At 47.9% G+C, this 16,791-nt stretch overlaps 4 protein-coding genes across 4 annotated transcripts; 1 reads left to right on the forward strand and 3 right to left on the reverse strand.

Moving 5' to 3' along the window:
- Window positions 1–824: 824 nt before the first annotated feature.
- Window positions 825–1,565, forward strand: FTJAE_13406 (uncharacterized protein; the record flags this gene model as incomplete). The annotated part of the gene is made up of 1 exon (XM_037346547.1): window positions 825–1,565. One exon carries the CDS (start codon window positions 825–827, stop codon window positions 1,563–1,565), a length of 741 nt encoding a protein of 246 aa, XP_037199577.1.
- A 54-nt stretch (window positions 1,566–1,619) lies between these two features.
- On the reverse strand, window positions 1,620–2,743 carry FTJAE_13407 (alcohol dehydrogenase; the record flags this gene model as incomplete). The annotated part of the gene is made up of 3 exons (XM_037346548.1): window positions 1,620–2,199; window positions 2,250–2,588; window positions 2,634–2,743. 3 exons carry the CDS (start codon window positions 2,741–2,743, stop codon window positions 1,620–1,622), a joined length of 1,029 nt encoding a protein of 342 aa, XP_037199578.1.
- A 489-nt stretch (window positions 2,744–3,232) lies between these two features.
- FTJAE_13408 (ATP-dependent RNA helicase DBP9) lies at window positions 3,233–5,328 on the reverse strand (the record flags this gene model as incomplete). Its single annotated transcript, XM_037346549.1, has 5 exons — window positions 3,233–3,497; window positions 3,552–3,936; window positions 4,013–4,410; window positions 4,464–4,926; window positions 4,986–5,328. 5 exons carry the CDS (start codon window positions 5,326–5,328, stop codon window positions 3,233–3,235), a joined length of 1,854 nt encoding a protein of 617 aa, XP_037199579.1.
- A 687-nt stretch (window positions 5,329–6,015) lies between these two features.
- FTJAE_13409 (inositol oxygenase) lies at window positions 6,016–6,942 on the reverse strand (the record flags this gene model as incomplete). The annotated part of the gene is made up of 1 exon (XM_037346550.1): window positions 6,016–6,942. One exon carries the CDS (start codon window positions 6,940–6,942, stop codon window positions 6,016–6,018), a length of 927 nt encoding a protein of 308 aa, XP_037199580.1.
- Window positions 6,943–16,791: the final 9,849 nt, after the last annotated feature.

Below are 16,791 nucleotides of genomic sequence, written 5' to 3' on the forward strand. Positions count from 1 at the left end.
TTCCCGAACATAATTCGCTCGACAATCTCGTCCAGGGAGCCACTTGACTGACACCGAGCTAGACGTGCTTGTATAATCTACAGTTCTTTGGAATACGTCGTGGTTCCAACCATAGAATCATGCACTGGGCTACAAGTCTCTCATGCCGTTCTCTATTCTAGAGGCAGTTCCCCGACCATCTTCCGTAGATGTTGCACCGCGAAACGATAACTTAACTTATCATGGAGCAAATACCGAGTCATGCAAGTTGGGCTAATGATGCCGGCAAATGTGCTTCTTGTTGCGATAATGGGCCATTGACTTGGCGAACCGAAAAAGTCCGTGATAGTCAGGATGGCCACTCTTGTTGGGGTGGGCCATCCCATGCAACTATTATAGCGCCATCTACTCCGTACATTGAAGATAACGATGAGGGTGCACATCCGTCAACACCTTCAGAGACCGTTGGAGGTTGATCCGGCCGACTTATCGTACCTTGGGGCCCCCGGATTATCCCAGGAATTCATTGTCAACTAGAGTCGAAAGTGATACGACGCTTGCGAGTTGCTGGGATGTTCCTTGAGAATCTCATTCGAAATAATGAAGCTGTCAAGGTATAAATCGTCTTTTCTTCTAGAAGCTCACATAGAAGTTTCAGGAATTGCGATCCTTGCTAGCGCTACACATCTTAGGTCTTTGTTATCCGCTGAAACACCACATATGCGCTGACATCTTAATAAGCATACTTTTGGTTTTACACACGACCTTTCTCTTAGAACCATACAGTACCCTTCTCTCAGGACTCATCTGAGCTTTCCGTATTCGAGGGGTCAATCATCTGAAATATGGCGAACCAGTTCTTTTTCCGCAACGCTTCTGCATCATTCAATGATGCTCAGTTCATCGCTGATGCAATGGACTCGACTATCCCTCATCTTGTTGCGGCGGGAAACGCTGGCCAATGGGGAACTGAGCCTCTTTCAAGAAAGGAATCATTCATGCAGAAAATGCATGATGCTGTCTCCAAGTCGGAGCAGTTCTGTAGAGCGGGAACTGGTGATCCAGAGAGAATATTCATCGCCGAGGTTGAAGACAAACAGACAGACTCTGAATCCACTGCAAACGGAAACATTTCCCGTCGTGTGGACGAGAATGGAAAACACTTTGTGTCTGTTGGCTTCGTCAAGATTGTTGAAGAACAGTTCGTGGGCTATCTGAAAGAGTCTGAGACTTTGAAAGCCCAGGTTGAACCTGCATTGAATAAGGGCAAGTTTGTCTTCCTCCAATACCTCGTCACTGATCACCGAGTTGGTGATAGACGTCGCGGAGCTGGGGCTGCTCTCCTTCAGAAAGTCAAGGATTATACTCTTGAGCGTGGTTGGAAGACGATCTGGCTTGATTGTTGGGACGGGGGTAATGGGCAATTGGTGCAGTATGTTCCCAGAACGATGCCCTCGACTCGGGTCATTTCTAATGATTACAGGTACTACGTTGATCAAGGATTCCAAATCATGGGGAGCTTTAGGGATGATGATGACGATGGATCTTCATGGAATGGCAAACTTTTCCGCATGGAAGTGCCCTAGAAACTGCTACCGAAGCAAGCGTCGTGTAACCGATACTGCTATCTCTGCGTACATTCACTTCTCCAGAGGCGCTGTATCGGCGAAGCAGCCAAAGAAGGGGTCCCGCCCTCCAACGACTCCAGCCTCAACAGCCAATTTCCTCAACTCTTGATTCTCCTCCTTACTCAGCGTCACCTTTGCTGCTCCCACGTTCTCTTCGAGATACTTGATGTTCTTCGTGCCAGGGATGACAAACATGTTGGGGCTCTGCTCCAAAATCCAGGCCAGGACGAGCTGTGAGGACGTAAACCCCTTCTTCTTGGCCAACTCATTGAATTGGTCCACAATCTTCAAGTTCTTCTTGAAGTTGTCACCCTGGAACCGCGTCAGGTTTCTTCTGGTATCCGTCTCTTCGAAATCATCGACAGAGCGGAAACGACCAGTCAAGATACCACGACCAAGGGGTGAGTAGGCAAACACCGCCACGTCTAGCTCTTCGCAAGCCTTGAGAAGGTTTGTTCCCGAAGCCCCTTCAATGTCGAGTGTCCAGGGGTTGTACTCGACTTGTACTGCTGAGATGGGATGGATGGCGTGGGCTCGGCGGAGAGTGGTAGACGAGATCTCTGAGAGGCCCAAGTACTTGACCTTTCCCTCACTATGTGTGTGTGAGTCCCGCTTAGCTTATTTCAGGACGAAATGACTTACTCAACCAATTGCTTCATGGCTTCCACAGTCTTCTCAATAGGCACATCCTCTTTTGCACGATGCATGTAGTACAGATCAATGTGCTCAACGCCAAGCCTCTTCAGGCTGCTCTCAATACTCTTCCTCACATGCTCAGGCGACGAATCAGTAACAATCCCTTTCTCACCCCCCTTCAGCCCAAATTTGGTCGCAAGGAAGATATCCTGACGCCGTTCGGGGTGAAGCTTGAACCATTTGCCTATGACATCTTCACTGTCGCCGTAGATGTCAGCTGTGTCCCAATTGGTACAGCCAAGTTCCCATGCACGGTCGAGGAGTTTGAGGCGTTCTTCATCAGATCTGGGGATATTAGTGAGATTCAGCAATTGGAGATGCGATTCATACGTGGCCGCTCCGTATCCGACGCTGATTCCCATAAGACCAAGACCAATAGATGGGATCTTGGGGCCATTCTTGGTGAGCTGTCGAAGAGGGAGTTGGGCTGGAGGAGCCATGATGTAGTCTAGTTCTCAGAAATGGAGTTTGAGCAGTTGGGGGAGAAGTTGGTTGGATGCAAGTCGCCTGGTGTTTAGTCTACCAAAGGGATATGTTCATAAAGACAGAGAAACTCTCTTCCTTTTATACATTTCCAACGCCTCCCCATCATTATATTGACTCGTCCTATCCTAGTCCAGGTTACGACATTATTTCCTGTGTCCTTCTTTCATATTCGTTACATCAGTGTATGGAACGGGGTTAGCTTTGCGCCGACATCTTCTCATCCCCACACTTGCGGCCGAAAGACTGCTTGTCTCCGAAACTTTAAAGCATCTTGCATGAATGACTAAGAACAGCCTCGGTCTCGGGCAATATCTTGTTCACCGCGAGATTCTTATCAGTGTAAGTCGGCCAATCAATAGAAACAAAGTCAAACGGGAACAAAGAATCTTGAATTCAGATCAAGGTATCAAAAACCACAAAAACGCTGTATTACACTAGTCCCTCTATTTTGTCTTGCGCCTCGCCTTGAACGTCTTGAGCGGATCCCTCTTCCTTGAGCCGACCTTAAATCCGCGACCCTTCTTACCCTTATGACCCTTGCGGTCTTTCCTGAGTCCCACAAAGCCAATGTCGTTTGTCAAGGCCTGTTTACCATCTTTGGGTAGGAGATAGTCTGGGATATGCTTCAGGTGAGCTTGTTGTCTAGCAGTTCGAAGTTCACCGTCGTGGCGAAGATGGGCGAGTTCCGTAGGGTTCTCCTCAAAATATCTGGACGATTGTTAGTATAGTTTGAATACGGTGAGTTATTACATATATGCTTACCGCTTCAGCTTCTCACTCTTCAATAGCTCCTGTCGCAACTCTCTTGTTCGGGCCTCTCGGATAGCAACCTTGGTGACCGCACGTAGAGCATCGTTCATTCGGTACCGGAAAGGGTCCACTTGCTTCATGTTGAAGTTGTAAGGCTTCACCTCTTTTCCTCGTTTGGCCTGCTGCCTGATGATCTTGGCCATCACCTTTTCGTCATTCTCTGAAGTTGGTGTGGACGTAGGCATGTGCTTTCGGTATAGGTTCTTGGGGACGACGAACGACAGAGCCATGCCAGTCTGTCCCGCTCGCGCTGTACGTCCTATTCTATGTGTGTAGGCTGATGCTGTTGTGGGGAGATCGAAGTTGATGACTGCGGAAACCTTCTTGAAATCGACACCTATAAGTGTTGTTAGTGTAAGTCCGGTGCTTGGGTAACTCCCTGTCATGTAAATGACAGCGCTGGGCAAGCATACCTCTTGATACACCGTACTCTTTATCAGCGCCCTTGGACTTCTTGGCCTTCTTCTTTGGTCGCTTTGCTTCCGTCTCCGCATCATCTCCGTCACCCTGCTTCTCGGCGTCCTCAGTCTCGCCTTCAACAGGTTCCGCATCATCTCCCATCATCTCATTCTTCTCATCAGCGGCAATGATGATATCGTAAACGTGTTTGTTGAACTCCTCAACAACATGAACTCGTGAGTTCAGGGGAAGCTCGGAGTTCAAAATACAACTTCGAATGCCGAACTGCTCAAAAAAGAGCTTGAGGCGGTAGCATCGGTCAATATCGCTCACAAAGATAATACACTTGCCCTTGATCAACTTAAGCTTAAAGATGACATAGGCGAGAAGGAACTTTTCATCTTCACCACACCTAGTAATATGTTAGCAACTGGCCTCTTATATCTGAGTGTCAGTAAAACGTACTTGGCCACAAACTGGGTGATACCCTCGCCTTCAGCCTCCTTCTCCTTGAGATCCAACAATGTCGGGTCGCGTCGGAAGATCCCCTTGAGTGTGTCGACCTCATCTGTAAGAGTAGCACTCATCATCATGACCTGAACACCCTTGGGAACCGATCGTGACAAGTTCTCCAGGTCCTCACTGTAACCGTAGGAAAGAACAAGATCGGCTTCGTCCAAGATAAGATGTGTGAGTTTGTCGATTGAGAGTGCTGAAGAGTTGACATTGTGCCAGGCAGTCGCAGGGGTCGAGATGACGATGTCGGGAGAGTTTGAAAGAAGGGCGCGCTGCACGGCATTGGAGACCTTGTCGGTTAACTTGACTGTGCTGATATCCTTTGCGCAGAAGGAAGCAAATTGTTCGATGGCCTTGAAGACCTGATCGGCAAGCTCGCGGGTCGGGACGAGGATTAGGGCGGTCGTGAAAGCTGCAGAGTCGGTCTAAGCACATGGCTGTTAGCAGGGTCTTCAAGGATAGGATATCTACAGGATCGGTCAGGGTGGCATACAGCTTTGCGCTTCAGAATGCTAGATAGCAAAGGCAGAACATAAGCTGCCGTCTTTCCAGAGCCACAGTCGGCCTTGGCCAGGACATCCTGTCCATTGAGAGCCAAGGGAATCGCCTTCCTCTGCACTAGAGTCGGCTTTGCAAACTTCTGCTGAGCGATAGCTTGTAGCAGTCTGGGATCGAGACCGAGATCGACGAAGGAAGTTTCATCCTCTTGTTTCTGCGCAGGCTTCGTAGGCTTTTCAACTTCGGTAGTAGCAGGCTTTTCGTCAGCAACGACTTCTTCTGTTTGATCGCGCTTTCTTTTCGATAAGGACCCCATTATGAAAGTCGGTTGCTGTGTGGTGTTAATGTTGGTGTTGGTGAATGTCGAAGGAAGATGGCGATTCCTCAACTGCCCAGACATATTCTTTCGCTGCTAGGTAACTTTTCCTCCAAATTTACGGCGGGCTGAGGGGCAGCTACCCGGCGGACGGCTACTTGATTGGTTAGTTGGCTTTCAAGCTAACGCTTTTAGGCTTAGCCTAGGAAGTTGAAGAAAATCGTTCAGAGTTCGAACTTTTTTTTCTTATCGTGCTTATCAATACATGCACCTCAAAACTTTGTCTAACCTTATTTGGCTGGGAATAGCTTCACGTTGCTGTTTCATTCATGCTCCTGAAGGTATCGAAATCCTACAAACTGTAAGCACATGACTCCAAAGCTCTAATCACTGGAACTCGTATTTTCTACTGGTTCCTTATCCCGAAGTCCTTGCACAGGTAGGTACCAGGGACAGAGGCATTGACAACGTCAGCCAACATCATTACATATCAAAGTCGACTTCACGAGGATCATATAGCAGAGAAAGACGGAGTCAGGCTTGATCATCAATAACAATTATATTCATCATTCGCTCAGTTCATTATATCCCATATCCCAAAATTCCAGGCTAACATATTCCCAAAGAAAACATCATCTATATCCCATTTCTATTGGTTCTTTTTTTGCTTTTACTTTCATTCCCATTTTACCACTTGATGACAGGGTTGGGGAAGTACTCGCTGATGAGCTCCATGTAATAAGGCTTCAGCTTCTCAGCATCGGGCACACCGTCGCTCTTGGAGTACAAGTCATAGGGGTTGAAGGCATTGACAGCCTTGAGCATCTCATGATCCTTGTCGCACATGAGGTGGCGGTAAGCTCCCTCGCGGTGCCAGGGGTAGAAGGAGTGGTAGCGGATCATGGCGAGAGCCTCGTCAGGGAGAGTGGACTGGTCCTTGACGACATGGTAGAGGTACTCGTCGTGGCCCCATGAGAGCATGACATTGTCGAGACCGCAGTTGGGAGAGTAGATACCGTACTTGGTGTTGAAGTCGGGGTTGGTAGCATCGGGGTTACCCTCGACAAAGGTCTCGGGGTAGATGATCTTGTCGGAGAAAGCACAGCCAACGGGGAATGTGTCGCCGACAACGTCCCACTGACCCTGAGTCTCAAGCTCGGGGAAGAAGAGCATAAGCTTGCCAAGGTCGTGGATGAGACCAGTCAACTGCATCCAACGAGGCTTGCCATCGCGGCGAATAGCCTCAGCAGACTGAAGAAGATGCTGGATCTGAGAGAGGGAAGTATCAGGGTCAGACTCATCAACAAGAGTGTTGAGCTTCTCCATGGCCTCCCAAATGGTCATCTCGGCACGAGGACGAGAGGCGTTGTAGAAGCGGTTGCGGGCAGCGAGGTTGTAGGCGACGGTCTGCTTGTGGTGCTGCTCGCGGTAGAAGTTCTTGACGCGGTCGGTGGCATCGGCGTATTGGCGGAAGGTGTTCTTGTCCTTCTCCTTGTCGAACTTGGATGTCTCGTCGTACTTGATCACGTTGACATCGTCGATCTTGTCAGAGAGAACCTCGAGGGCTTGGCCATCGTGGCTAGAGAAGTCGTCAACGACAGCGCTAGGGGCCATTGTGAATGTGATGTGTGTAAGTGAAGTGATGGAGGTAGTATCAGGTAGGTTAGAGAGAAGAGTCTTGTATTGCTCTTGAAGATTCAGTTGTAGTTGAGAGTGTGAGATGAGAATGCTGATGAGCTTGGAGGATTGAATCTCAAAAGACGTGAAAAGGATGGTCTTAAGTAGTTATTGATGTCAAAACCATCCTTCGTTACAAGTCAACCTCATATCGAGAAGTTTTCGCTTTGCCCGCCCGCGCACACCATCAACGGATCCTTTCCCCTTCTTTTTTCCCCGCATAATCAAACTTGAAGTTGGGTACATGACCGATCTGCGTCATCTGAGTGGGTGTTTTTGCTCTACAATTCTCGTCAAGTTTTCGAGACTTGGTCGAGATCTGGAGAATGGTGGAACTCTACGGGCAGAGTTTCTAAGTCGAGAACGATATATCGGGTTAGATCCGCCGCAGAGACGCCACTGAGAACCCTGGCTTCTCGAATCTTTTGTCATAAACGGTTAGCTCCGCCGGCTATAGCTTCTTTCGGCCGTCGAAGAGACACCAAGCATAGCATCAAGGCGGAGGCAGTGGAGTTGTTGTCGACTTTTACCTCAAAATGCCACGTTAATTCATCTTGCTAATTTCTTTCTACGTCACGCGGGGAATTGACCGGGAAGATTGCCGGATCTCACGACCCTTCGCAAACTCGGAGATTCTTGTTCAAAACGTTCTAGACGCAGCTACACATCGCCTAGATCTCTGGGGCTTCATTTTACGTGGTAACATGGGGATTATTGCTGGACCCTGAAATGGACAAATACGGCAAGACAGCCAGCCTCATGTGATCAATATCAGCAGATGTACTGATCTAGGGGTCGAGGTAGAGCACGCCAGGGCCACAATCTAGAAGTTTGTCTCTGCAATAGAAGCTTTGAAAGCTGTGAAATACATCCACTATCCAACACCTATCAGCATTATAGGATGACAGCTTACAATGTTTCTCCCTCAAACTTCCCCATACGTGCGTCTTGGTCTAGATCCATCTTGAAGAGAGGGCAAGCTGAGCTGGTCCGGGGTTGAGGTTGGTGTTGATATGGTCCATATTTAGATGTTCCCAAAATCGCTAAATTTCCCCGCGGCTCAACTTGTGTTATTCCAGGCATGGAAGTCGTGGGAGACTTGGGTCGGGGGGAGATCAACTCAACATCGGAGTCTGGCTACTGGTTCCTCGCCCTCGTGGTAATTTTGTCCGAGTGGGCTAAGAGTTTAAGCGTCATTCAGCATACGAGATCTTGGATTCCGCGCTAAAATTTACTGGTCCCTGAGTTTATTTGGTTAGTTCCGGAGAGCTCCATTTCGAGGGATTGCCTTTTCAAGTAAGACTCTCCGACCATTGGGTCATTGTGCAGCTGCGACGAATCGTTGATTACTATAGGTATCAGCCTTATTCTTCTCTCTTGTCACCTGATTCAAACATTAGATATCGGACATCTTGACGAAATTCTGACATATATCAGATCATTTCACAGAAATAATCCGAATGATTTATCCTCTTATTCATCTGCTCCGAGACTCTATCGTGGGTGGAAAAACTTGAGTATCGGGTTTGTGTTACTACACCTCTTATTAATCACCAAACCGATCACTTGTATCCTATATAACTCGCGCTTTAGATATCAATCTTTGATGACAAAACCCCTCTTTTTCGACAATGACTTCCAGCTGGCTATTGTGTCATTCTTGCAAATCCTCATGCTAAGGTATATAGCATCTGCCGTGGCTTAACCTACACCATTCTGTTTCAGTCGCGATATTGTATCGCCAGCAATGCCTACTAGCTCACCACGAGGATCCTACTTTGCATAGAATTGAGGAATATAGTATCTCGTCTTATATATCGTACAGATATTAAATATACAGGAAACATAGTATGTCTCAACAAATCTATGCGGGCTCAATTTCGCGGTAATTGTTAAAAGTGCAATGACTGCTAGATATATGCCGGAAATTCATCGATTATATAAAGCAGTATGCTCGTTATGCACTCTTACTTAAGCAAGAATTACTATTATTGAAGTCGTGATGCCTTTGACGATATCTGATGACATATATCCACCGAAAATTCTAAGCCAGTGGTTGAGAATGGTATTGAAAGGACCTGCTCAAGATCCATAGGAATAACACTCGTACGTGCCATTGCTTGACATAGAAGTCAGTGTATTTATAAGAGGTACTTGAGTCATGTCTAGATTATTACAAGGAAAAGGCTAATGAAAGAAGTTTCCATATATAGGTGAGGGAATATATAGTCTACCCACAAGGCTTGAACATACACGTCCTTGTGCCCTGAGACTACTAGGTACAACTGCGGATAACAATATTATTGTATTTACCCTGTAGATAGACTTGGTATAACGGGTAAGTCGTCGTCAAGCGACGGGAAACTTGAATCTTAACTTCTGCATATCAAGTACTAGATGATACTGAGCCTCTAAATAAACAGCATAGTCTTCACAGGAAGAAGATTAAAGAACACACAAGAAAAAAAAGAAATCGAAACGCAGATCGAGCAGGCTGTTGGCAAGCTGTGCTGTAGGTGTAAAGTAGCAAAGCTTGAAAGTGAAGCTGAGAAAACTTGATAAGACTTGAAAACAAACAACACCCGGAAATATTCAAATAAAACTACATATATTACAAAGTTTCAAATGATAAATAGAAAAGACTAAGTAGAAGTGATAGACATTAAACCCTTCTGAAGATTGAGTTAATGGCCTTACAGGTTGAGACGCCTGCTCAGCCCAACCTTGCCAGAACACCATGTCCTCAAACAAAGTCAAATCCAAGTAAGATCCAGCGTATTTGGAACCAGTCGCAGTAAGATATGAATGGAAAACCAGTCAATTTGTCCTCGTCCATTGAAATTGGCCTGATAACTAAATAATATCAATGAGTGACTGCCGAGAGCTTCCACTTTGAAGAATGTGGGCATGCCTCGACCCCCCAACTTTTCAAGTAGGACTTTTGAGCCCTCAGTAGCCGAAAGGGAATCAAAACGGGGGTTTAAAACTGTCTGATACCCTCCTCGGCATTTTACCACGTCTTGTCCCCTGCAAGAAATCACAGACGTTGGTGCTGCCCGTCACATCCTTCTGCACATGACTCAGAAACGGGCTCGACCCGAGCCAGTCATGCAAGAAACAATCAATATGTTCGATGTTCAGCATGGATCAAGTCTATCACCGTTGTAGGCCATGCCTTTCAACAGGGAAGCAAGATGATAGCCACAGATATCCTTGTCTACAACATAAGCGTCGTTGGCAGGATGTCAAAGCGGAACGTAACCCCCAACGCATGAAACACGGCTGTCTTCACCAAAGCCTCGTTTTGATGCTAGACCCCGAAGTCGGCTATCGTCAACCGAGCTCGACAGGCCGGGATCCCGGCCGATATCTCGAGTCGCTCCAGACATCGGGGACGTCCGGGCCTCGGAAGCCACGATATCCACCACGGCAGTTGTGACTACAAGTTAAACTCTCAAGGTGACATCCAGGGCTCCTCATGCTCCGTGCAATGCTTTCCCGTGAAACTTTGATCGTCGTTAGAGTCGCAAGCAAGGGCTCGATCGATCGATGAAACTTCGGATGTTCAAGGAATCAACTGCAAGTTGCGAGTCAAGGGAGTGGGATTTGCCTGACGAGATAGTGTCATCTCAGATCGATTTGAGCCGAAGAAACTAATGCATATGTAATTCCTAGGTGACAAGTTTAATACCAGGGGTTTTCAGAGGCCCAAACGCCAAACACCAACTCTAAAATACCTTGAATCCCTGTAACGGTCATGGCTTCTCCGGCAGCACAGACGCAGAGACACGAGAAATTATCAAAATCTAAGGCTCGAGGATAAGGCTGCACTTGAAACAGCACAAAAGCGTCTGAGCGTAAGGACCGGTCGTTTCGTGCTCAATACTGTCTCGCACCTGGAAATAGCAACAGAAACAGTAGTAAAAGACCGGTTGAAGGCCCAGGGTCCTTGTTGCTGATCGTGGTAAATGAAATTCTCTATACGGTTGGTCCAGTCTCGGAAACTCGGATAGCATTCCATACCCTGTCAATGGCAGCAGTGACATCTCCGTGTAGTGATTACGTACTACAGAGTACATTGTAGCAGACAAGCATCCGTGCATGTAGATCATCAAGGTTAAGCTTCTTGTCGAGATTCTTGAGCCTCTCTGCCTCTGACCAAGAGCCCCGAGAGTATGCTTGTACCCTTGACTTCCTTGATATGTAACTGGGGTTCAACCGGGTACTGCGCCCGTCGAGGTTATGATTCGTCGGTCCGGGATAAATCATATTGGTGCAACACATCTGTAATCATCAAGGCGCTTCATTCCGACTGTCTTGATACTATGGGAGATGGGGCCTCTCCTCTCCCAACAGGTCCTGAAATTCGCTTAGTTACTAAGCGATAATGACCACTGGATGGCCTAATTTATCTCTTTGAGAATATCTGCATATTCAGCCGTGGATCCGATATGTCACTCTGTCTGATGCGTTGCAATTGTACCAACCAGAGACTTGACTGGTGACACAAACCGCGGCGACTCACTACGGCTAGATTCAAGAAAGCCTGGCTTGGCAACCAAGATATAACTCATCGCGAAGAACTCCCTCTTCCATAAAACTGGTGTGGGGAGGACTTTGCGCTTTGACTATCGAGGCCCACTTGTTAGTATGTCGTTGAGTTATATCCGTGTTTGTTTCACCCAGGAGATGGGAATAATCTGTTCTTTAGCGTAACTGCCGAGTAAAACGGCCGTTACTAAATGTGAAAATCAGGCCATATATGTTGTACCCTGGATAGTGGATGCACTCAGGCGCTTAGACGTGATCCAGAATAAACGCCTCAAGGAAAACTGCATCCGACGATGCCCTGAGTGCCTGACCTGGCCTGGGTCATCTGCTATGTATCAAGGGCATTAAGCTTGATGCCACCTGGCCACTTTTGGCTTGGCCATCTTCACTAATGGGACTATCTGAAAATGGCCCAGATCTGGATCTCACCAGTTTAGTAGTTGGACTCTTCAAATTGCCTAATACAGACAGATCTGCTAAGGAGATCGTGAACAAAGATCATCGCTGGAATGTGTGTGATTGACAGTGACATTTGCTACGGATAGCGAGATACAAGATAACAGTCAACATGCTAGACTTTGCATGCTGGCTAGCAACGGGGGGAATATGGTTCTTGGGGTGTGATTGCGCCAGGAAGACACTTTCGATATGTAAGTACCTAGTAGTCTGCTGCGACTCATAAGAATCACATGCGCAAGTCGCACCCACTTGCTATCGTATCTATGTGATCGAGTACTCCGTACCCAAAGAGCCTTTGGGGCGGATTTCACGTAACGGTTTGTTGACAAGGGCTGACCGGGTAGCGCAGATCAGGAGGTTTAACCATTTTTGGAGGGGAATCGTTGTTGCGATGTTGGAGGGAGTACCTTTGGCTAGAGTCTGAGCATCCCACTTTGCAAGCAACTTCCTTGCAAAACTGCCTTGGAATATCCATATTCGTAGAGGGCCGACGAGGACACTACTTTGCTTATCCATCAGTTAGCCTGCATGCGTAGTGTTGCCCGAGGATGGGCTGAGCCCGTACCCAAAACAACGGGCAGGCCAACAAGATGGTTGGTGATCAGATCAAGCCTCTCATCGGCCTGGGGCACGAGCTGCATGTGCATCTAACAGTGCAGACTCTAGCCTCTCGTTAATAATCGATTTCCTGATGGTGTGATGTCAAAGGCATCGAGTCCACGCAAGATGACAGGTGCCATTTTCCTCCCAGGGCACAGTGGTTAGCACAACACTCACCAGCCCATCAAAACCTTGTCGAGGAGGGGTTATCGTTGCGCCAATCCCCTGTCCGTAGAGACAGCCAGGAACCACCCTCCTCAGGAACGTCTCGAACTGTGGATGGCACAATGGGAGAGAATTTCGAGGTCCACACCCTGTCTGCCTCGAGCACGAGATCCGTGCGCACACCCAGAAGTCTAAGTCTTGTTGTCTCTCTCCGCACTCTCGGGAATATCCATCTGAGATAACTCAACGCTCCTTAATAGACTAGGGTCTTGATCGATCCACAAAGCCTAGCTCGAAATTCATACATAGAAAGAGAGGACGCGTCTTCTCTAGCAGATGCATGCTGACTGGACACAACTGCGGAGATGTAATGATCGGAGGAGCCCTTGGGATGGCAGCATGGTAAGAAATCGCCAATGCCTGCAGAAGAGGCTATAAGAAAAGCCCCCTCACCTGAAGAATTAGTCACAATATTGCCCTTATGATGAACGCTTTACCAGCTCCCTAGGGACCTTGAGGAGTTCTCCCGGCCGGGAAACTCGGACCCGCCAGGTAACCCATACCAGCCCTACGGAGAATAACCGTACAACGGGATGTTGCAATAATGATAGGAATGATCTTGGCTTTGAACCAGTTCCAGTCCGGCCCCCTGGAACTGTTCCTAGATACAATCTAGGGTCGGTTTCATGTCCAGAACAGTCACATAGCGTGGATGCCACGGGCGTTGTTGTGCACAGGCGATAGGCTTGTGAACTTTGTCTTCTCCAAGAGTTGCAGACTACTGTAGGTTTAACTAAGCCGTTGTCGATTGCCTCTCCGATGCGTTGCGGATCATTTCCCCGCCAACTCAGCCTAGCTTGACGATGCATTCTGGAGCGGGGCTGGGGAACAGGAGCTTATGCCCGACAGTGGCAGAGTGGCAGAGCGAAAATATAGTGCAGTATTCGTAGGTAGCTTAGTAGCTGATGGAGGGGATCGCTGAAGCGGCATCACATAGCCGTATCCTCTCGCCAGTGTAAAATTGGCTCGATGGTGGTTGGCTTAGTTTGCCATGATTAGCTGAAATTTGTAATTAGTGGCTCTTCAACCTTGGATTGCTAGTCCATCGGCGCCCTCCGATCCCAGTTGGTGATGTTCTGAAGAAAGATTTCTCTCCACTTGCGGAGCAAAAGGACATCCATCCTGGGGCGATGAAAGAAAACTCAGTACTTCTATCCCAGATGACGAAAATATCAAGGTAACTCTAGCCTTAGCTTGGAGGGCTTTTACTGACTTCATATTAGCATCCTCTCCTGAAGTCTCAAGTTTTCTTACTCCCTGAGGGCAATCCCACATAAAATATCTGTTTATTCCCGAAAGAGGATAGAAATCTTTGCGGGCGCCTGTCGATCCCGGAACACCAAGTGGCCTTTGAGCCAGGAGCCCGGTTAGCTTAATTATCATGTATGAATGCTTCATCTCAGTGCAAAGTACTTACCACGAAGGTCTGGCATTGCATATCCTTCGAACAGTAGCGCAGGAAAGAGAAACCAAGGCACAAGGAGACCATTTCGAGGAGAACTTCGTTCCTTCGATGGGGAAAGCTTGATGATGTTGCACTCGCTTACTTCGTATAAGATGGGTGTGGTCAGCCCATCTTAACTTGTGGCTACCTGAAATGCAAGAGCCACCAGAGAACGAACGAGTTGCATCTTAATCTTCATCACTCGCTTATTCTCGAGACCTGACATCTTTCTCTTGTCTGTTCCATTCCTGTATGTAAGGTCCTGCCGCCACGTATCAAGGTACCGATTGTCCGAGCTTCAAAGCCTCGTAAGGCGTGAAGAGAGCCATTGGACGCTTTGTCGGTAAAGTGAAACGGGGCTCGAGGGGCTGTAGCAGAGGTTCAACGGTCACAGAGCTTCCAGGAACTCGGCAAACCTTGAATCCTGTGGCTCACTGAGGACGCGAGGTCTCGACTCAAAAGCGCCACCAACGATCATCCTTGATCCTCGTTATGCATGCACCTTGCTGCTAGACGGACGGTGGCACCAGTGCCGTATTGAACTGCCCAAACACATTCATGATCGATTGGGAAGCGAGCTTATCGAAATCCAGGATCACTAGCCACCCATAAATCTGGCATCGAGGCTCCAACGTGAGAAGCAGTCAGTTATCAGGATCGGCAGTACTGAGTACAGCCCTTGAAGACACACCCAAGCAACGGCAGTTGCTTCAGGGACCGAATTGTGCTGTCGATTGGTATCCAATCCTTTATACGCCCGCACCTGGTAGACATTCGACTGTAATGCTATCGTAGGCCCCATCAGCTTGACGATAACCAACCCCGCAGATGCTTCATCAAGTCTCACATCAATTGTTGTGCATAACTGAGCCACAGGCTTATTCTGCGCGCCATGCCGAACATGTCTTAACTTACCTTGAATCTGATCCCTTAGTTCATCGCTGCCGTCGGAAAGCTTGTTGATCATCTCACCCACTGGTTCGTTGCTGAGGATGAACTAAAAAGATATGTTCATATCCTGCTAGCATTCAAGTTCTTGATCAGCTTCGCCCGAGCTTAGTACCTTGTCTAGCCCCAAAGTTCGCCCATCTCGGATGCAGGAAGACATGGGCCGGGCCTGTGGTCCATGGAGCTTGCCAAGGATCAAGCTTTCTTTCCGATACAGTGTTGCTTTCGTTCATGAGTCTTCGGCCGAGTTGTTGTGACTTAACAAGCAGGCCGCTTGGCTCGGCCGCTGTCGGCTTGCTATGCAATGCAACATCCTTCGACCATCGCCATGAAAGTATTGCATAAGCAGCGATCGTCTTTTAAGCCTGTTGGCGTGATTGAGTCTAGATCAATTTTGCCCAGCAATTGGCTTACGACGTTGGTGCTGGGCCGCCGCTTCTTTAATAAGTTATTAGTAAACTGAGGTTAGAACAACCCTCGGAATTCACCGTTTCCTCTCAATTTGATAAGAGGTATTGCCACATCGAGACTTAAAACCTCTGATGTTCACCCTTTCATCTTGAATTGGGTTTACCAGGTTCATAATATGCAGATGATGTGGCTTCTGATGGCGGCCGAAACTATTGAGACCTCCCCAAGTCTCGTCTGAAGGAAATACTAGCATCTCTTCCAGGAGTATGGGAATTCAAACGCCACCATGCCTGCTTCCAGGTACAACGGTTTGCACACTTCCGTACTTAGTTCGAAGCCCACTCAATTCAGGACGAAACGAGACGGATGGCGGAGTCGTAGGCAGATAGGCAGATCACAACCTGTGTCCCCCGTTAGCCCTGAGACTTGATTGACGTGTTATTACGCGAAGGCGTCCAAGTCAATGCACATTCTCCGGGCCTGTAGGAAGCTGGTGCAGACTCGGCATCTCTGAGGAGGGGACTAAGATTATCAACCGAGTGGAGTCCGGACCAATAAGATGGAAGATATTGTTGGCCCCAGCATGCCGCAGAAGCAATGGCAGGCGTTGTCTAAAGCTCTCCCACTTTGATCGAAAGTCTATTTTCCCCTCACGGCCTTGCCTGGATCATGCCGTCCTCTTGTTGTGCACTAATCAGGTGTGCTGATATAATGTGGCTGCACTGGGGTGAGAGCTGCCGTGCATATTTGATGGGCCTGGTTCCCTGGATGAGTGTTGAGTACAACGTACTGTTTCGTAAGACCTAGAGTAAAGACGTTCGGATCATACCTATCATATATTGAGTGAACACCCCCTCTTTCAGTCGCTATTCGCTTGGTCCCCTCGTCTTTGATCTCTTTATGTCAATACGGAAAACAAAGCATTGTTCTTTGCCTTGCTGTATTAGCAGCTATATCCAATTGACCAAAGACTGACCTACCATCCAACTCTTATTTCGACCTTTGGCGCTTCTATCTTTGCCGAGCAATCCGATATAAGAATCTACTGCAATCTGTTCGACCGGACAGACTACAAGACTCCAATGGCTGCCTTTATACACTCTTACCCTCACCACATGGAAGCTCCTTTTGGAAATCCCATGAACATC

Source organism: Fusarium tjaetaba (assembly GCF_013396195.1).
Source record: "Fusarium tjaetaba strain NRRL 66243 chromosome Unknown NRRL66243_c0000411, whole genome shotgun sequence".
NCBI classification, from domain to species: Eukaryota; Fungi; Ascomycota; class Sordariomycetes; order Hypocreales; family Nectriaceae; genus Fusarium; species Fusarium tjaetaba.